Source organism: Leopardus geoffroyi, chromosome C2 (assembly GCF_018350155.1).
Source record: "Leopardus geoffroyi isolate Oge1 chromosome C2, O.geoffroyi_Oge1_pat1.0, whole genome shotgun sequence".
Taxonomy (NCBI): domain Eukaryota; kingdom Metazoa; phylum Chordata; class Mammalia; order Carnivora; family Felidae; genus Leopardus; species Leopardus geoffroyi.
The window spans coordinates 75,346,997-75,369,036 of NC_059333.1; the positions used below are offsets into that span (position 1 = coordinate 75,346,997).

General features: G+C 38.9%; 1 protein-coding gene across 7 annotated transcripts in view; it reads right to left on the reverse strand.

Moving 5' to 3' along the window:
• Positions 1-22,040, reverse strand: part of PLAAT1 (phospholipase A and acyltransferase 1) — an 82,430-nt gene that overhangs the window by 55,980 nt on the left and 4,410 nt on the right. For 4 of the 7 annotated variants that reach the window (XM_045502581.1, XM_045502582.1, XM_045502583.1 and 1 more), the window contains 3 exons: positions 17,348-17,486; positions 11,588-11,856; positions 2,535-2,783 (listed from right to left, as the gene is read on the reverse strand). In XM_045502581.1, coding sequence (XP_045358537.1) covers positions 2,682-2,783; positions 11,588-11,856; positions 17,348-17,486 — 510 coding nt within the window. In that variant the 3' untranslated portion in view covers positions 2,535-2,681. Of the gene's footprint in view, positions 1-2,534; positions 2,784-11,587; positions 11,857-16,643; positions 16,996-17,347; positions 17,487-22,040 lie in introns of those variants that run through there. The other 3 variants (XR_006718423.1, XR_006718422.1, XM_045502580.1) reach the window with 2 other exon arrangements.

The following is a 22,040-nucleotide window of genomic DNA, read 5'->3' on the forward strand; positions in this document are numbered from 1 at the left end:
CTATATACTTTGTTATACACACCAGCAGCATAAATGCAAATTCCTATAAAAACAAACCCTTTTTATTTACATTTTATTTGTTTTTTAAACTTTTCTTGGGTGGATGGCTTTAGAGAGGGATTATTTAAAAAAATTTTTTTTCAACGTTTATTTATTTTTGGGACAGAGAGAGACAGAGTATGAACGGGGGAGGGGCAGAGAGAGAGGGAGACACAGAATCGGAAACGGGCTCCAGGCTCTGAGCCATCAGCCCAGAGCCTGACGCGGGGCTCGAACTCACAGACCGCGAGATCGTGACCTGGCTGAAGTCGGACGCTTAACCGACTGCGCCACCCAGGCGCCCAGAGAGGGATTATTTTAAAACGTGTCTAATTTAGTGACTACCAATGAAAGATGAAAAGACAAAGCAGAGTTCTAGATTAAGAAATGTATGCCAACCTAAAATATATGGCAGCTCAGATTCCTTGAACTGGCATATTTGTATTTAGTAATTTGACCTTCAGAATCAGAAGATTCAACCGACACACTATGACATTTAGATAACATAAAAAGATTAAAAAAATCTTTATTCAATAAATGTACAGCCTCCCTTGCCCAGTTTTTCCAACAACCTATTAGTTATCTGATAGATGATGATATTTATTTCATAGACCTTTTTTTGTGTGTGTGTGGGGAGGGCACATAACAAAGTTGAACTCTATGCTTGACTTTGCTGAAAGTACTCTCAGAGAAGAGCTTAATAGTCTTGGAAGAAATATTTGATAAAAGCACAATGAGCATGACCCTGGACAGTCTTAAGCTGCCCTTCATGAAGAATGGACATTTTTATGGGAAAACTGATGACTAACTTTGTGAGCTTTCCTCTCAGGGTGAACACCACTGGAGCCTGAACACGACCTATGTGGAAAGGTATCATCGAATTCAATTTAGAAGTGCATTTGTGACCCAGCATAGCTAGGACTGCCTTGTGGAGTGGAGGGGTCTAGAATTCACTAGTAAGGTTTGACCTGAAGATCCTCAGGAGGTCCTTTCTGTCTCCACTTTCGTTCCCTCTCCCATCGGCTGGCGTGGTAATCCCACCACACCCGAGTCTCCTACTTTGGGTAAAATTTGCCCTCTGCAGTCATACTTTATTAAAAGGTAAGCACACCCTGGGAAAGGTAACACATTATGCTGATGCCAATCTCACCCTAATTTGACAATATTAGAAAAATTCCTTTCTTTCTTTTTTTTTTTTTTCACTATTACTTGAAAGGAGAGCATAAAAGGAAGAAGAAACTTAATGTAGAATAAAAATGAAGGGGTGACTTTGGATCACGGTATCCGGTAGAAGACACCCACTCCTCCCAGAGGACAAGTGGAGGAAGAGGGAGTTTGGGGGTTATCTGGAGACAGAACTGGTGTCATAAGAAGGGAACGGATTAGACAGGGAACAAGGAAGAGAGATGGGGTCCCTATCATTGATAGGGTCATAGACCCTATCTATTCATTGAGTCTTCTGTTTAGTTACTTTATCTACCGCGTTCCTTATTCCCTGATCATACCCTCTCACCCCCATTTAATTGAACTTTTTCTTTAATGTCATGCTTTTAATTATGACATAAGAAGGATATCATTGCTTAGCAGTGTGGTTGGTAGGGTAATGTTACAATGTCTGATACAATCCTAGGGTATCGAGACCTGCATTCACTTTTTTCCACCTGCTGCCAACAGGAATTGCATTGGGAACATATTAAAAAGTAATTTGTTTCATTCAACATATAATCAACAAAATGCAAGAATAAAATCATGACACTCCTTGACTTACAGTAAAAGCCTTAAACAGTAACACGAGATATTGTTTTCTAAAAATGGCATTTCAAACCTACATTTAATGATCTCTTGTTAGGGTTAAAAGGGTCAAACCCCCGAAATGCTTCAAAGGAAACAATGTAGCTCCGTAGAACAGAACAACCCACTCTTGCTGTTCACTCCTGACACACACTCCTGACAAATGAGTGACTTCCAGGGAAATCTGGATCCCAAACACCAGAGCAAAGGATCCTAGCTCCCATCTGCCCCACCCCCACCTGCACAGGAACTAGGAGCTAGGAGTCCACCCTCAAATGGATTGTGAATCAAAGCTCCTCAAACTGCCTAACCAAATGCTCAATTTCCCAGTTTCTTTTTTTTTTAATATGAAATTTGTTGTCAAATTGGTTTCCATACAACACCCAGTGCTCATCCCAACAGGTGGCCACCTCAATGCCCATCAATTTCCCAGTTTCTTTTCTGTTCAGTTAGATGTCAATCTCAACAATTTGGGAATCTTAACATTTCTTTTAAAACCACATACAAATGGCTCTTCATTCCTCTGGCAAGTACAAAATAGCCCACCCTCAGGAGAAAGGAAACCAATATTTATGGTAAAAGATAAAATATGATGTGATTGTGTTAAGATCTTCCGCTGGCTTGCTCAAAAGGCTACTGCTTCTTGTGTAAGCTGCCACGGCAAATCTCTGCTGGTAGGGAGAAATATTTCCACGGCTCAATAATGAGATAACATCAGTAAGCAATTTATTAAAGAGACTGCCATCCATCACTGGAATTTTGAACAATAATGATGCATCGAAAATAAGTATTCCCAGTTTTTTTTCCCTCCTCACAAATTCCTTCAGTTCCAATATCTCTTCAGTAAATTGTTAATAGTATTTTGCTCTTTGTCTTTTTGGAAACAAGCCCAGGAGTGAGAAGACACCAGCAGCAGCTGTCACAAACCCAATGGTACTTATTGCTTGGTTGGCCTATAGAGAAATGAGAAACAAAAAACACCACAGCTTATTCTAAAGGCACCTCAGTGTCCTAAATCCAAGCAAACTGAAGACCGTTTCAATGACACCGGAAAAATTTAAAGCTTCATGCCAAATTAAATTCTGTGTGACTATAAATAAATTTATAATTTTTATAATTGTGACAAAGAGATAGTTAAATACACGTAGGTATACATTTCTCATATTTTTATGGCCCCCAATAGTTTATAACTCATTATGGCACAATTCCTAATAATCATCATAGTACGTCTGGGAGGTAGTGCTACTCCTATTTGGGAAAAACTTGGTAAGTTAAGTGATTTGCCTGAGGTCATACCACCAACATGTTTAGATATGGGTTGAGCCATGAACCATGTGTTTCCCTTCCAAACAATCCCTACCTCCTTAATACACCCTAGTTTGGTCTATACCAGAGTGAATATCATGTGTGTGTGTGTGTGTGTGTGTGTGTTCCTGACTCAAGAATGTCTACTAGAGAAAGAATTCACAGATGTAATCTAAACATTTTTTTTTTTTTCAACGTTTATTTATTTTGGGGACAGAGAGAGACAGAGCATGAACGGGAGAGGGGCAGAGAGAGAGGGAGACACAGAATCGGAAACAGGCTCCAGGCTCTGAGCCATCAGCCCAGAGCCCGACGCGGGGCTGGAACTCACGGACCGCGAGATCGTGACCTGGCTGAAGTCGGACGCTCAACCGACTGCGCCACCCAGGCGCCCCATTCACAGATGTAATCTAAACTAAATACCTATATGCTCTTATTTGGTAGCTACAATTTCTCTTTTGATAAACAAACTTCAAAAGAGGTCACTACTGATGTTAAGTATTGTGTCACAAATTAATTTCTCATGTAGACAAACTAAAATAAACTACTCTCGAGCTCAGTTGTCCATAAAGGAGTTCAGACGTTTGTAGCTTTAAGGGTATTAATCATCATGATGAGGCATCTAATAAATATTCATGATTTTCATGGCACTCAGCTAATATTGCCTTCCATCTGCATGAGATTGCGTGCAGTTTTATGACCCAAAGGTCATATTCAGATGCTTCAGAGTCATCAGACATTCTGAAAACAACAGTTGTTCTCTGGGATTGAAGAATCAGGCTTTCAAATAAAGCAAAACATTTTCCCCAAATGATTCCAGGGACCAACCCAAATGCTGGAAAGCCTGACCCAGATCACATTTGAGCATGCTTTCTCTCTAACCCACAGGTCTCCACCACAGAGCCTGCCACCCCCACGTGACTGCCACATAGTGCTGCCTCCCTACCTGCAGCTTCCCTGTGGGAACCAGACTGCAAGGGCCTGGCCAATGACAGGAGCATTTACTCCATTTATATCACCCTGGGGTCTGCAGGGACAAGGCCAGTCACCAAAACTCCCTGCTGTGCCACCATCCCCAGCTGCCAGGGAGAGTGGCAGCTGGCGAACAAATGACAAATGCTATTTTACTTTACAATCCTAACTTTATTTGGTTGCTTGATTATTTTACTCATAATTTTTAATTAGTCACCACCTAAGTTATTTCCCGGGGAAAGAGTCAGAATTTGCTGCAGTCCAGAACTACCCATGGGGAGTCAGGGGGACAGGCAGATACAAGACAGAGGACAAAATTCCAAAGAAAGGCAAAATCAATAATCGGATAGTCAATCGGATAATCAAGCCTAACTCTCATATAATTCCAGGCAGATGCTGAGATCCCAAGATCTGATACAGGGAAATATGGTGGTGGTGGGGCAATGAACAAATAGGAAGATGCAATTGGTATCTTTCGAGAGAGGAGTCAAATGGCAGTAGGGTACAGCCCTGGGGAAGATCCTGTGGGCTTCCCAAATCCCAAACACTTATTTAAAATTATATTCTAGATGGCAAAATCCTGTGACAATCCTTTGGCGTTTTGTGTAATGGGATCTGCTAAACGCAGACCTAACTCACTGGGTATCTTTCAGCCAGTAGAAATACAAGAGATGAAAGAAATCCCACAAATCTAAGAGGCCTGGGGAAAGCAATGTGATCCTAAACCTAAATCCCCTGAGAGCACACAGGCCAGATACAATTACAAGGAAACTATTTCCTATAGTGCACGCGGTTTCCCAAATCCCAAACACTTACTTCAAGTTACATTCTAGATGGCAAAACCCTGTGTGATTGGAACAATCCCTTGGCGTTTTGAGTAACAGGATCTGACTTGCAAGATTGTAACATCTCAGAATGTTCTCAGAACCTATATGAACACGAGCTTTTATTTCACAACTTATTTAGGATTATAAAGTCACCTAAGCTGACTCTTCATACTTTTATCCTTTACAGGGCTTTCTGACTGTGGGCCATAATAAAAGCCTCATTCTGAGGATCTAAACATGCCCAGGGAAACATTAGTTGAATCTGGAGTGCTGTATAGTAACATAGCATAGCTGGGTCACAGATGACCACAAGGTCTACCAAAATTCCTTTTCCTCCGAGACTCTAAGTTCACAGTGCTATGCACTGGAGCACAGTCAGGGTATATTGTAGATCAGCTTGTTCAGGCCTATGCAAGAGTGCTGCCATCTTCCACAAAGCTAGGCACATTTCAATACCTTGTTAAGACTATACCAGTGGAACGTGTCTACTTAAAATCTTTTTTAAAAGAAAAGACAAGCCACATACTAGAAAAAAACAAAACATTTCCAACAGGCAAATCTTATAAGGAACTGTTATCCGAAATATGTAAAAAGCTTTTAAAACTCAACAAAAAGAAAACAAGCAAGCCACCCAGTTTAAAAATGGGCAAAAGATCTCAAGAGACACATCGTCAAATATGCAAATGACAAAGGAGCATATGAAAAGACGCTTAACTTCATACATGTTTAGGGAATTGCAAATTAAGATAGTGAGACACCACTGTGTACCTATTAGAATGGCTAAAACCCAAAATGCTCACAATACTAAATGTGGAAGAAGACATGGAAAAACAGGAACTCTCCATTCATTGTTGGTGGGAATGCAAAAGGGCACAGCCACTTTGTAAGACCTTCCATGGTTTCTAACAAAAATAAACACATTCTTACCATAAAATCGAGTAATCATGCCCTTTGGTATTTACACAAAACCCTGCACACAAATGTTTCTAGCAGTTTTATTCATAATTACCCAAACTCGGAATCAACCAAGATGTTTTTTAGTTGCTGAATGTACATCCAGACAATGGGGCGTTACTTGGTGATAGAGAAAAATGAGTTACCAAATCATGAAAAGACATGGAGGAATTTTAAATGCATGTTGCTTAGTATGCATTCTTCTCAGCAGTTGCCAGAGACTTGAGAGGAGGAAAGACGAATAGGCAAGCAGAGCACGGAGAAGTTTTAGGGTAGGGAAACTATTCTGTATGATACTGTACTAATGGATATATGTCACTATACAGTTACAATTTATAGAATGCAAAACACCAAGACTAAACCCTAATGTAAACTATTTTAGGAGAGGCAAAATTTTTCCTTTGTGCATCTTAGGTTTTCAGCTGAGGCTCACTAATAAAAGGCAAATTGACAAGAGAAAAACAGAGGTTTATTAACATGTACATCTCAAACATATACAGGAGAAACTCAGGGAAGAGTAATTCAAAGAGGTGGCTTAGAATTCAGGCTTACATAGCACATCTTCAGCAAAGATCAATACATTTATAGAGTAATGGCAGGACAAAAGAAAGCAGTTTCAGGCTGCCAAGGATGGCAGACCACAGTAAGGTAAACATGGGAAATTAATGGCAAAGGCTAGTTAGTAAGGGTTGTTATATAAAATTTTTTTTTACATTTATTTGTTATTGAGAGACAGAGAGACACAGAGCATGAGCAGGGGAGGGGCCAAGAGACGGAGAGACACAGAATCCGAAGCAGGCTCCCGGCTCTGAGCTGTCAGCACAGAGCCCGACACGGGGCTCGAACTCACAAACCGCGAGATCATGACCTGAGCCAAAGTTGGACGCTCAACCGACTGAGCCACCCAGGTGCCCCAGTAAGTGTTGTTATTTAGATTCCTCTACTGGTTGTCTGTGATGATTAATTTTTGTCCTTCCTGCTAGCAAAGGGAAGAGGGACACCTTTCAAAATGTATCTCCCACTTTTAGGCAAATATGTGGAGAGCAGGGCCTGCTTCTTCTCAAGTGCCTTCAGCTCTTGATAATAAATAATAATCCTTATGCCACATATTTTGAGGTGATATTCTAGTTTCCTTCACTATGGATTTTGGTGGATAATGTGTCAGTGTTGGTTCATTGTTTGTAACAAATATACCACACTGATATGGAACGGTGATGGTGGGGGAGGCCGTGTATATGGGTGATGGGGAGGGGGTATGTGGGAACTCTCTAAAATTCCAGATCACATTTGCTGTGAACTGTAGATTACTCTAAAAAAAAAGGAAGCCTATTAACTTTTTTAACACAAAAAAAGCACGAAGAAGAAAAAGATGGACCATGATCCTTCCACCTTTCTAATCTTTTTAAATGCAGTTGAGGTTTTTTAATTTCAGAGAAATACATAGCCATTCCCCAAGAAAACTGTTCTATGTTCAAGACCCCTAATCCCTTGCAGCAAAGGCAGTCCTGAGAAGAAAATACATTGCGATCCAGGCCTATCTCAAGAAACAAGAAATATCCCCAACCTAACCTCACACCTAAAGGGACTAGAAGCAGAGCAGCAAAGAAACCCCAAATCTAGCAGAAGAAGAGAAATAATACAGATGGGAGCAGAAATAAACATTATAGAATCTGAAAAAAACAGTAGAACAGATCAACGCGTCAAAGAACTGGTTTTCTGAAAGAATAAACACAATTGATAAACCCCTAGCCAGACTTTTCAAAAAGAAAAGAGAGAGGACCTAAATAGATAAAATCATGAATGAAAGAGAAGAGATCACAACCAATACCACAGAAATACAAACAATTATTAGAGAATACTATGAAAAAATATATGCCAACAAACTAGACAACCTGGAAGAAATGGACAAATTCCTGGATACCCACACACTACCAAAACTCAAGTGGGAAGAAATAAAATATTTGAACAGACCCATAACCAGTGAGGAAACTGAATCAGTTATCAAAAATCTCCCAACAAATAAGAGTCCTAGGCCAGATGGCTTCCCAGAGAAATTCGACCAGACATTTAAAGCAGAGTTAATACCTATTCTTCTCAAGCTGTTCCAAAAAATAGAAATGGAAAGAAAACTTCTGGACTCATTCTATGAAGCCAGCATTACCTTGATTCCCAAAGCAGACAGAGACTTCACTAAAAGGGAGAATTACAAACCAATATCCCTGATGAACATGGATGCAAAAGTTCTCAACAAGATACTGGCAAATCGAATTCAACAGTATATTAAAAGAAGTATTCACCATGACCAAGTGGGATTCATTCCTGGGCTGCAGGGCTGGCTCAATATTCACAAATCAATCAGTGTGATCCATCACATTAAAAGAAGAAAGGATAAGGGCCATATGATCCTGTCAATAGTTGCAGAAAAAGCATTTGACAAAATACAGCATCCTTTCTTAATAAAAACCCTCAAGAAAGTTGGGATAGAAGGAACATAGCTTAACATCATAAAGCCATATATGAAAAGCCCACAGCTAATATCATCCTCAATGGGGGAAAATTCAGAGCTTTCCCTCTGAGATCAGGAACACTACAGGGATGTCCACTCTCACCCCTGTTTAACATAGTGTTGAAAGTCCTGGCCTCAGGAATCAGACAACAAAATGAAATAAAAGGCATCCGAATTGGCAAAGAACAAGTCAAACTTTCACTTTTTGCAGATGACATGATACTGTACATGGAAAACCCAAAAGACTCCACCAAAAAGCTGCTAGAACTGATATATGAACTCAGCAAAGTCGCAGGAATAAAATCAATGTACAGAGATCAGTTGCATTTCTATACGCCAATAATGAAACACTAGAAAGAGAAATCAATAAATTGATCCCATTTACAATAGCACTAAGAACCATAAAATACCTAGGAATAAACCTAAGCAAGGATGTAAAAGATCTGTATGCTTAAAACTATAGAACACTTAAGAAAGAAATTGAAGAAGACACAAAGAAATGGAAAAACATTCCCATGCTCATGGATTGGAAGAGCAAATATTGTTAAGATGTCAATAATACCCAAAGCAATCTACACATTCCATACCAAAATTGCACCAGCATTCTTCTCAGAGCTAGAAGAAACAATCCTAAAATTTGTATGGAACCACAAAAGACCCTGAATAGCCAAGCTAATGTTGAAAAAGAAAACCAAAGCCAGAGGCATCACAATCCCAGACTTTAGCTTCTACTACAAAGCTGTAATCATCAAGACAGTATGGTATTGGCACAAAAACAGACACATAAACCAATGGAATAGAATAGAGAACTCAGAATGGGACCCACAAATGTACAGCCAACTAATCTTTGAGAAAGCAAGAAAAGGGTATCCAATGGAAAACAGTCCCTTCAGCAAATGGTGCTGGGAGAACTGGACGGTAACATGTAGAAGAATGAAACTGGACCACTTTCTTACACCATACACAAAAATAAAGTCGAAATGGATTAAAAGACCTAAATGTGAGACAGGAAACCATCAAAACCCTAGAGGAGAAAACAGGCAACAACCTCTTGCCATTTGCAACAATGTGGATGGAACTGGAGGGTATTATGCTAAGTGAAATAAGTCACTCAGAGAAAGACTGATACCATATGCTTTCACTCATATGTGGAATTTGAGTAACTTAAGAGAAGACCATGGGGGAAAGCAAATGGGGAAAAATAGCTTTTAACAAAGAGAGAGGCAAACCATAAAAGACTCTTAAATACAGAGAACAAACTGAGGGTTGATTTGCGGGGGGTGTGGGGGAGAGGGGAAAATGGGTGATGGGCATTGAGAAGGGCACTTGTTGGGATGAGCACTGGGCATTGTATGTATGCAATGAATCAAGGGAATCTACTCCCAAAGTCAAGAGGACACTATATATGCTGATGTTAGCTAACTTGACAATAAATTAGATTTAAATAAATAAATAAGTAAATAAATACATAAATAAATAAATTTGTTGACACTTTCAAAAAAAGGCCCTTAATCCCTGAGGAGACCCCAAAACTAATCCAACACTAGCTATTGTTGGTAGTAATATTATGAATTGTTGATAGTAATGAAAATAATAATAATGTGCTACAGTTTCTATCAGATCAACATAAATTTTATCGAGGAATACCAATACAGAGCTATAAAATTCTTAATTACTATAATTAAAAATAACATTCATCTAAGACACATTGTTTATTGAGATGGATGATATGTAATACAGTGCACTAAGAGACTTCAAATATCTAGTATAATCCCCCACAGAGCCTCAGTTTATAGGTTGGGAAACTGATAATGTTCTCCAAGCCACCAACCTAATAACTGGGGAAGATGTGGTTGTAGCTCAGGTAAGCACAATTTCAAAGCTTAGGTGAGTTCTTAGGGCTGTCACTGTACTTCCTGCAACAGAACCAGCTAGAGAACAGTTCTAGTTGTTGAGGAATGATTAATTTTTCATGGGTCTTGATTCTGGGTATGAAAGGGGAAAAGATGAGGGATGGTTAATTAGAGCCAAAGCAAGAAGATGGTTCTGATCCCATTTTTTTTTTTTTTAGCCACATTAAAAAAAAATTGCTTCTTGAACACAGTGGACAACTTTATCATTTACAAAGGAGAGGAATGGACTCCACTTCCTAGTTACACCCTTAGTTTTTAATGCGAAGGTGAACAGGAATTTGTGTGGATATCTTCTGTGCTCTGGCTCCGAAGCGATTTATTGTTACATGTGAATAGCACATTCATTATGTTAATATATTTCCTAATAAAAATGCATTTCCAATTAAATTATTTCCTAATGAAAACAAATGTATCCTTTCATTATGTTCCCTGTCCCATCTTCCCAAGCTTCCGTGAGGGGAATTGGAAACTAATTCCTTAGAACAGATGTTTCTGTAACTGATTCAACCATTTCAGGATACTGGGAGCCTTTATTCATTCTTTAATATCCCTTTAATAAATCTTTAGGTTAGAACATCAATGTTGGAATTGGATTGGTGCCACAATAGGTAGAAAGAAGGCAAATGAGCCAAGCATGCTTTTAGTTAGGAATCTGCCACGCTACAAAATAGTGTGAGAGACGACAACATTGCATGCTACTTTAAAAATCAAGTAATTGATCCATTTTAAGAAATCATCCAAAATCTCAACCAATCAAAGGATCTGCTTAAACGCACAAGATTCCTCTGAAACTAGCATTGCAAGGAGACAGAAACAATTTTCAAAGCCACCAAAACATGTCTGTCATTAGCTGGCCTCTCTCAGTCAGGTAATGGAGAAGAATCTCAGAGTTACCATCTCTATTTCTGGCAAATGAACTTCCATTTAAATATTTCAACATTCTTTTCAGAATGTCCCTTTCAGCATGTGAGGCTGCTGTATGGCAGAAAAACGGAAGGAAGGAAGCCTGAAGGACAGAACACAACAGGACTGACAGAAAAGCTATGGTCTTGATTCGGCTTCAAGCTCCTTCCAGCCCCAAATTCAAAATGTCCACGTTCACGCATTAATGTGGTCATAACTGCTACATGATCTTGGACACCTCAATTCCTGTCCTTATCCTTCAGGATTCTCACCTTTTCTCCATTCTTTTCATTTTGTTTTAGGCCTGAGAATCTTAGAGTCAGTAGTGCTTATTTTCCCAAGGTAAGAAACTTCTATGTATTCTAAAGAAAACTCACCTGCTCTGAAACTCCTTCTCCATAGCGAAGCAAAGTCACAAAATGCTCACAGTTGTTGACAAGTATGTCATAATCCACCTCCTGTCCAATAACAATCTCTGACCGCTGCATGACTTCCTCCATGGGGAGAGGAGGATAAGTTTCATCATATTTATTGTTTATTCTGTATGTGTCGTTTCCCACGACATCCTTCAGGGGCTGCATCTTCACCAGGGCCTTCCTGCTAAATATAGACTTGGCACTTGTAAATGCTGCAGGAATGCCATCCTCTATAAGGAGAATTCTGGTTAGCAAGATGTGATGACCCGGCTCAGAGAACCCCAATGCCAGAGTATTGCAATGCCACATGTTTGGAAGTGATGGAGTCACTGAACCCAGCTCGGTTCCCAACTTAGCACCAAACCAGAAGCTACTTAATCATACCAGGCTTAATAACTCACTTGGTAGTTTATCAATAACACTTCATACTATATGAGGGAAAATAGAAGAGAAACCTGTATCTGCCCGTACAGAAAATTGAGTGAGAAAACTACCCATTCTTGGGGAACAAGTTCTCTATCAATTGGCATTATTATTAGAGATCTTGGTATGTGTTCCTAACATAGTACAGATAAAACCATTGTCTCCTTTTTTTTTTTTCCTATAAAATATGCTTTTTTTTCAGCATCTGAACCCTTCCCAACTACTCTCTTTGGGCCTCAGCTGTGTGCATTGTGATTGATAAGCTCGTCCTAGTTGTCTAAGTGTGCTCCTTACCCCTTTCTCTGCTTTTTACACTTGTTCTTTCAACTTGGCTTCAATTTGGTTCCAATTTGAAACCCCTCCAAGGGGTCAGCTGGGGTCAAGCTGGGGCCCTGCTTTTATCTTGCCAGTTCCTTTAGGCCAAGAAACTAAGTCCTGAAACTGAATCTAACCTAGTAGGCCCTGTCCACCAGATGCAGCCCCATGCAATGCCACACCCACCTGTTACATGTCCCACCCCTGCAACTCCCTTTTAACTGCCTCAGTTGGCAAACAGTTGCCTAGACTGCTAGATACCTTTGTCTCCTGGTCTGCTACTGCCAGTATCTGAGGTTGGACAGATGATTGCTCAGTGTTCAGCTCTAACACCTGGCCCTGGTCCCTCTCCATCTGCCCAAGACTGCTATGCTTGGCTATGTGTTCAAGTCAATCATGAGAGAGAGAGTCTCCATGTAACCGGTGGGTAGAGAGTCTTCCTTTTTGTAATAACTAAAAGCTAACTTTCTTTTCCACTCCCTTTTTTCCCCACCTTCCAAGTTCCTTTTCCTTCAAGCAGCATTTCCAGTTAATATCTTACACATTGGAAGTTCTTGTACAAGTCCTTAGAGCAGAGGTCTCCTAGTTAGAATTACTAAAGTTTTATTTACACTAGTCTGACGCTATCAATTTAGAGAGGAGGACACTGAAGCTTAGAGAGGTAAACTGGCTTGCAAAATACCACCTGAGTAGTTAACAATAGAACCAGAAAACTGCGTTTCAGTCTACAGGATCAGAGCTCAGTACTAGAACCATGTTAAAATGGAGCTTAACACATGAAAATAAGGGAAGAGCAGAAAAATCTCTTATTGTTTTCCAGACGTGAAAACTGCAGAGATATTGCAGCATTGCTTACTGTTAATCACTAGACTCTGCAGAAACTAATGGGTGTGTATCGTAAATGTCACTTTATTTGCCATTTCCATTTCCAATATTCTAGAACAAGAGGCAAATATCTCAAGATATTGCAAAAGTCAGTACATTAAAAATTCTCAGACATCTCCAAGATAGTAAGACCAAGGTTATTAAAACTTCTTTCTAAACGTAACTTGAAGAAAAAAAAAATCTTTACGCTACTTGTTATTTGCATACATTTTTTTCTTAAAAAATGAATTAATTTGTGCTTATTTCTAAATATTTAGGAAATGTATAAAAAAACAACATAAATGTGTAAATTTAAATCACCCATTATCTGCCCAACCATAATCATGTTATTATTTTGATAATATTATCATATCCTTTTATTATGTCTTTTATTAACACATGTATATTGAAGCATGCCTATGTGTGCATTCACATGGGTATATATTATTTCTTTGCAAAGTAGGTATAATATGACACACTGCATTTTTAATCTAGATTTTTTTCAAGTAAATACCATGCAAGATTATTTCTCAAGCAATTAAGCATGTCCAGAAATATGATTTTTAATGGCCGTTAAATAGCTATCGTTTTGGCTTATCTAGCACCCCATCCCACCTCTGCCTCTTTCTTTCTGGAAATGATTTTGTGTGGGCTAATCACAGTATCTCCTTCTCCAGGGCACAACGATGGTGCAGTGATGGGCATGGGATCCACACTCGCCCAAATCAGATTGTTCTCCATGCTATTTCTAACTGCAACAGGCAGGGATTGACCCTCTCTTATTAGATCACAAGACTATAAGAATGAGAGCCTAAGGATGTTGATGACTATCAGTTAAGTCTCCTAGAGAGGCATAGTCTGGGAGAATTAAGACAATACTTGGAAAGGAAATGCAGATGTGAGTCTTGATACTTATGCTTATACCCCTACATCCAGGCATCCTTGAAGCCAGCACCAACCATCTTTATCCTTTTTGTAGTTTTCCTCAGTGAAGCAATGAATTTGCCTTTTTGCTTATGCTAACTTTTGTTTCTGTTACTTGCAACTAAAGAATTCTGTCAATATTGTGACAAAGTCATAATTCACTTAACTAGTCCACTATTGAATCTAAGCCATTGTTGGCTTCTTTTTTTTTTTTTAACCTCTTCATCCCCTTCACATATTTCACCTATCCCTCCCCTCCCCTCTGGCAACCACCCATTTGCTCTCTGTATTTGTGAGTCTCTTTCTGGTTTGTTTGTTCTTTTGTGATTTTGTGGGTTTTGGTGTTTTTTTTTTTTTTTTTTTTTTTTTAGATTCCACATAGAAGTGAAATCACATGGTATTTGTCTTTATCTTATTTCACACAGCATAATACCATCTAGATCCATCTATGTTAAGGCAAATGCAAAGATCACATTCTTTTTTATGGCTAACATTCCATTATATATATATTACATATTATGTATATATATGTATGTGTATATACATATACATCACTTATTATGTATATATATATATTTGTGTGTGTGTGCATGTGTGTGTGTGTGTGTGCGAGTATATATATTACATCTTCTTTATCCATTCATCTCTCAGTGGACACCTAGGTTGCTTCCTTATCTTGACCCTTGTAAATAATGCTGCAATAAACATAGGGGTACATACATCTTTTCGAATTAGTGTTTTCACTTTCTTTGGGTAAATATCCAATAGTGGAATTATTGGATCATTGGTATTTTTTGAGGAAATTTTAATTTTCTGTGGAAATATCATACTGTTTTCCACAATGGCTACACCAATTTATATTCCCACTGACAGTGCAGGAAGATTCTCTTTTCTCCACATCCTCACCATCATTTGTTATTCTGCCATTGCCTGTTTTTTAAACTGTTATGAGATAGAAGTGAATACCTTTATGCTGAATGTTATTCTACATCTTTATAAATATTTCTGAAGAATAGACTCAGAGAAGTAAAATTACAGGGTCAGAGCATAGGAACTCTTTTAAGACTCTTCATACACACTATTAAATTGTTTTCTTTTTTTTTCAATATATGAAGTTTATTGCCAAATTGGTTTCCATACAACACCCAGTGTTCATCCCAAGTGCTCATCGAAGCACTTCCATACAACACCCAGTGCTCATCGAAGGTGCCCTCCTCGATACCCATCACCCACCCTCCCCTCCCTCCCACCCCCCATCAACCCTCAGTTTGTTCTCAGTTTTTAAGAGTCTCTTATGCTTTGGCTCTCTTCCACTCTAACCTCTTTTTTTTTTCCCTTCTCCTCCCCCATGGGTTTCTGTTAAGTTTCTCAGGATCCAGAGAAGAGTGAAACCATATGGTATCTGTCTTTCTCTGTATGGCTTATTCCACTTAGCATCACACTCTCCAGTTCCATCCATGTTGCTACAAAGGGCCATATTTCATTCTTTCTCATTGCCACGTAGTATTCCATTGTGTATATAAACCACAATTTCTTTATCCATTCATCAGTTGATGGACATTTAGGCTCTTTCCATAATTGGGCTATTGTTGAGAGTGCTGCTAGAAACATTGGGGTACGAGTGCCCCTATGCATCAGTACTCCTGTATCCCTTGGGTAAATTCCTAGCAGTGCTACTGCTGGGTCATAGGGTAGGTCTATTTTTAATTTTTTGAGGAACCTCCACAATGCTTTCCAGAGCGGCTGCACCAATTTGCATTCCCACCAACAGTGCAAGAGGGTTCCCGTTTCTCCACATCCTCGCCAGCATCTATAGTCTCCTGATTTGTTCATTTTGGCCACTCTGACTGGCGTGAGGTGATACCTGAGTGTGGTTTTGATTTGTATTTCCCTGATGAGGAGCGATGTTGAGCATCTTTTCATGTGCCCGTTGGCCACCCGGATGTTTTCTTTAGAGAAGTATCTATTCATGTTTTCTGCCCAGTTCTTCACTGGGTTATTTGTTTTTCGGGTGTGGAGTTTGGTGAGCTCTTTATAGATTTTGGATACTAGCCCTTTGTCTGATATGTCATTTGAAAATATCTTTTCCCATTCTGTTGGTTGCCTTTTAGTTTTGTTGGTTGTTTCCTTTGCTGTGCAGAAGATTTTTATCTTCATAAGGTCCCAGTAATTCACTTTTGCTTTTAATTCCCTTGCCTTTGGGAATGTGTCAAGTAAGAAATTACTGAGGTCTACGACTGAGGTCAGAGAGGTCTTTTCCTGCTTTCTCCTCTAGGGTTTTGATGATGGTTTCCTGTCTCACATTCAGGTCCTTTATCCATTTTGAGTTTATTTTTGTGAATGGTGTGAGAAAGTGGTCCAGTTTCAATCTTCTGCATGTTGCTGTCCAGTTCTCCCAGCACCATTTGTTAAAGAGACTGTCTTTCTTCCATTGGATATTCTTTCCTGCTTTGTCAAAGATGAGTTGGCCATACGTTTGTGGGTCTAGTTCTGGGGTTTCTATTCTGTTCCATTGGTCTATGTGTCTGTTTTTGTGCCATATTAAATTGTTTTCATGAATGATGTTATCAACTTTCATTTCTTTCAACAATATCCTTGCTTTGGTTTCATTATACCCTTATCAACACTGACTGTTATCACTTTTAAATGTTTGCTAATGTGATAGGCATAAAATGTGTTATTCTGTTGTACAATTCCTAGACCAGTCCCTTTAAAGATGGGTATTGACTTCTGCTTTTCTTCTTCTACATACTGTTCATAGTTCTTTACCCATATGTTTGTTGGGATTTTGCTGTTTATGTATCCCCAGCATCTAGAATAGCCTTTGGCACATACTGGGTAATCTATAAATAGATGTTGAACAAATTGAAATGATTTGTGTGATAGGTAAAGACACTGACGCTTATGTTTGTGAGCCATATTCTCCCCAGTGGATTATTTCCTTTTTAATTATGTTTTTTTAATCCAGAGATTTTACTGGATTCTAATGTTAATTGGTTAACATTTTAATGTTACTTGGTCTTTGTGATTTAGCCAAAGCCACTTTGGTCTTACTATGTCCTTCATTAAACCTATTTCAGATAGATTTATCTACTCTCTACATTTTATTTCTTTTTTTTTTATGATTTCATTCATGATTCCTTCTTATAACAAGAGAGTTCAAAACCTCCAGGAGTTGCGGGAAACAAAACTTACCTAGAGGTGCTATGTTGATAACATAACCATCACCCAGGTACAGTGCCCAGTGCTGATAGCCAGAACGAAACACTTCAATCAAGTCCCCCGGCTGGGGGTTACCAGGATAGCTCAAACTAAAGCAATCATTAAACGCCATCTGCAATGACAGACACAAAGACGATCTAGCTGACAAGACTTGCCAAAAGAAAATCAGTTTAAGACCTCCACAGAAGTATAAGGATACAGAATTTATTGGGATTGCATTCCTTATTAAAGACTTAAACTCACACCACTGTCCTTTGTATGATCATTCTTTGTATGATTCCAACACTGAATTATGTGTGCAAAAGTGAAAAAACAAGTGGGAAAGAATTTTTCTGCTAATTGTTTAATTTTCTATAGCAATGCTTCTCATCCTGATCAACCCCAGGGCTCCTTTACGATAATCAGCATCTTATAGTTCTCTCTTTAAATCCAGATATTCATAGATAATATGATTTACCCATACACAAAATTTCAAAAATAGTAATACGGTGCCCTATTGGAACAGAAAGGGGAAGTAAATTTACAATAGTACGTATTTTACTTATGTAAATAGTCGGTCCATGACTATACAAAAAGATACAATAAAGTGTCCATAAGTGTGCACTTACTTAGCATGAAAGAGTCAACAGTCAGTGGCAGAAGATGAGAAGCCTTTCAGCCTCTCAAATAAGTAAAATCAAAGAACAGGGTATGGGAGGACTGACACTGATATTACGTGAAAAAAAAACCTTGTATTGCAAAACTTACTCTCTCATTTAACTTAAGCAGAAAGAAGTTCCAGACTCAGAGGAGTGGCCAGTCACATATTCAGTCATACTGTAATACACGGGACATTTATTCCTTGTGCCAAACTGCTGTGCAATCTAGGTACTTCAGTCTCTACCCACTAAATATCAGTAAATGCTCTTTGACATGTGACAATCACAAGTATCCACACAGATTTCCACCCCTCCCCTACTGCCACATTTACTGCCTGATTCCTGACTTACTGATTCCAGAAACAGTGTTAAGGTGGCCACCGTAGAAGTGAGACAACTTGGAAGGTTGGGGAGTTCATCATGTTGATGAATATGTCTGAAAATTCTAAGCTTGGTGAGTTTTTTTTTTTTTCCTTTTAAGTCACTATTTTTCAGAAAGAACATATAGGTCTCTGATGGTCGATTTTTATGAAAGGTTACATTTTCTACATACATATGGCATGGGAGTAGAATGACTCAGCAGGCAGAAGTTACAGACATTCATCAATACTCAAAAGGAGATTTAGTGCTATATCCATGTTGAATCTCTAATTGACAGCAGAGTTTCTCATCATCTCTCACTCTAATGTAGATATGTACGCTCAATTACAAAATAAATCCAAGTGCCAGAAAGGGAAATTTCCAAACCATCTAAATTATATTCATAATAGCACAGGCTAAGGACTTGGGAATACAGACTATCATTTTGCTGGCACCCTAAAAGTCTTTTTTTACAACACTTAATATTGGAAGGGTGTTTTCCCAAGTATTTGTATGCCATCTGTTGAAAACTTCAATCACCACACTGTCACCGGAATCTGGCCAAATGTACGCTGTCCATCTGTTGAAAAATAACTATTAAAACAACTTTATAGGAACCATTAAGTCTAACCACTCTCTCAAATATGTTTGAGTCTTATTAATATGGGGTTCAGAATTTGGCCACATGGGCACCAAAAGGAAAAATAGATAATATACTATGAAATAAACAAACACATTTCCCATGAATGGGATTCAGCAAGCACACACAGCTGCTTACTAGAATTCAGCGACCTAGCCAAGCTTACAATAATAATCACCCTTTTAACAGAGAGCACTTTGTAGTATAACTTTTTTTTTTCAAATGCACTATTGCAATTAACCCTATTTAACTTCTTTAAAACCTACCACTACTTAGGTTATCGTTCCATTGTATAGAAAAAAGTATATAGTAGCTAATGCCAACTTTTGGAAAATACCCATTGAAAGCTTCATACAGATCACTTATGTTGGGGTTACATCACAATAAACCCATCGTTAGTTGAAAATATCATAGGTCAAAATGCATTTAATTCACCTAACCTACCAAACATCTTAGCTTAGCTTAACCTACCTTATACATGCTCAGAGCACTTATGTTAGCCTACAGTTGGCAAAATCATCACAAAGCCTGTTTTATAATAAAGTATTGAACATCTCATGTAATGTATGGAGAACTGTACTGAAAATGAAAAATGTGGTTGTATGGCTATAAGGGTACAAAATGGTTCTAAGCATATCAGTTGTAGTTGCTACAGCTCAGCACCACTGCCCCAGCGGCCGGAGACAGGATTGGATGTATCACTAGCCCGGGAAAAGATCCAAAGTCAAAATTCAAAGTATGGTTTCTACTGAATGCATATTAGTTTTGCACCATTTTAAGTAAAAAAAAATCATAAACCAAACCATCGCTGAGTCAGGGACCATTTATATTATAAATACAGAGGGGGAATAATGGAAACGGGTGTTAAAGATGTGAGCTCTTGTCTCAGGTCGTCTGTTTGCTATAAAAAAATAGCAATAGTTGGGCAAAATGTCTGTGTCACAGTTTCCTGTTTTTTTTTTTTTTTTTTTAATTCCAGTTAGGGGCGCCTGCGTGGCTCAGTCGGTTGGGCATCCGACTTCGGCTCAGGTCATGATCTCACGGTCTGTGAGTTTGAGCCCCGCGTCGGGCTGACAGCTCAGAGCTTGGAGCTGCTGACAGCTCAGAGCCTGGAGCCTGCTTCGGATTCTGTCTCCCTCTCTCTCTGCCCCTCCCCCACTCATGCTCTGTCTCTCTCTGTCTCGGAAATAAACATTAAAAAAATTTAAATTCCAGTTAGTTAACATCCAATGTAGTATTAGTTTCAGGTGCACAGTTTAGTGATTCAGCACTTCCATACCTCACCCGTTGCTCATCATGACAAGTGTCTCCTTAATCCCCATCACCTAGTTCACTCATCCCCCTGTGGTAACAGTCAGCTTTTTCTCTATAGTTGAGTCTGTTTCTTGGTTTGTCTCTCTCTTTCTCCCCCCATGACCCTTTGTTTTCTTTCTTCAATTCCACATACGAGTGAAATCATACACTATTTGTATTCTCTGACTGACATATTTTGCATCAGTTTCTCCACCTTGCAGGCACGTATAAGAATATCAGTGTATCTCAAAAGGTTGTGGCAAGTAACCCCAAATGGACGGGCTAAAAGCTGTCACAAGTGCTTTGTGAACTGGCCAGAGCTAGACAGGTGGACGGTAAAACAGCAGTGGCTCTTTGTACATGTTGCCACAGTGGTTCATGGCTTTTGTGTGATTTTGGTTCCTTAGCCTTTCAGCCACAATAATGTTGTGGAATGGGTAATTCCACTGCCCACTTTTAATATATTTAACACATTTTCCATTCTGGCATATGGTTTGCAAACCGATTTATGAAATGTAAGCTAATTGATTTCCTGAAGCCTATCCTATTTATAATGAAGGATGACAAGATAACAAGGAAAATATTTCTTGTGAGTTACCATTCAAGAAACTAAGGGAAGAGACTGGAGGCTAAGATGTACGGGGAAAGTGAGTGCCCGCACCAAGTGCTTAGAATCGCAGCAATTTACTGCAGAAAAGTACTTTAGACATTACCTAATCCACTGCTCTCCAAATTTGTTTTTAGCATCAGAGCCCTGAATTAAACCAAATATCAGATGGGCCCACAAAAATATAAAACATAAAAGTAGCTCTGCCCTTGACGAAGTCAGGAAAGAGCATGAGAGCCCCATCTGCTCCTCACTGCGGCTGCTTCTGAGGTTTTCTGGGGCCCCAGAAATTCTAGGAATGGAGCTTGAATAACACCCATCTAGTTCTAGCAGAAGCCCCTCATTTTCAAGACAGAAGAAATAGAAACAGGCAGGTAATTTGATTTGTCAAAGGTCATATACTATTTTACAAAAGATTTTCAATAGTTGCCAGAGTAGGGGTTCCTGGGTGGCTCAGTCAGTTGAGTGTCCGACTTCGGCTCAGGTCATGATCTCACGGTTTGTGAGCCCACGTCGGGCTCTGTGCTGACAGCTCAGAGCCTGGAGCTGCTTTGGATTCTGTGTCTTGCTCTCTCTCTGCCCCTCCCCTGCTCATGCTCTGTCTCTCTCTGTCTCAAAAATAAATAAAACATTTTAAAAAATTAAAAAATAATAATTGCCAGAGCAATTGAATATTCATTGCAAAAAAAAAAAAAACTAAACTAAAACCTCCACATAAGTCTCACATCTTATACAAAAAATATTTCAAAACAGATCATGGAATTAAATGTAAATCTATAAAACACAGAGGTGGGGGGAGCCCATAGGAAAAACTCCCCAGGATCTAGAGGAGACAAAGAGTTCTTAGTCTTGATACAAAAAGTACTACCCATAAAAGAAAAAAACAACTGACAAATTGACATCCTCAAAGTTTAAAACTTTTGCACTGCAAAATATCCTGTTAAAAGCTCAAAAAGACAAGCTATAAAATGGGAGAAAAGATTTGCAAAACACATATCTGAGAAAGGACTAGTATTGAGAACACGTAAAGAACTCTCAAAACTCAAGAGTAAAAGAGCAAAGAATACAATTAGAGCATGTTCAAAAGACACAAAGACGTTTCACCAAAGAAATGACACAGATGTCAAG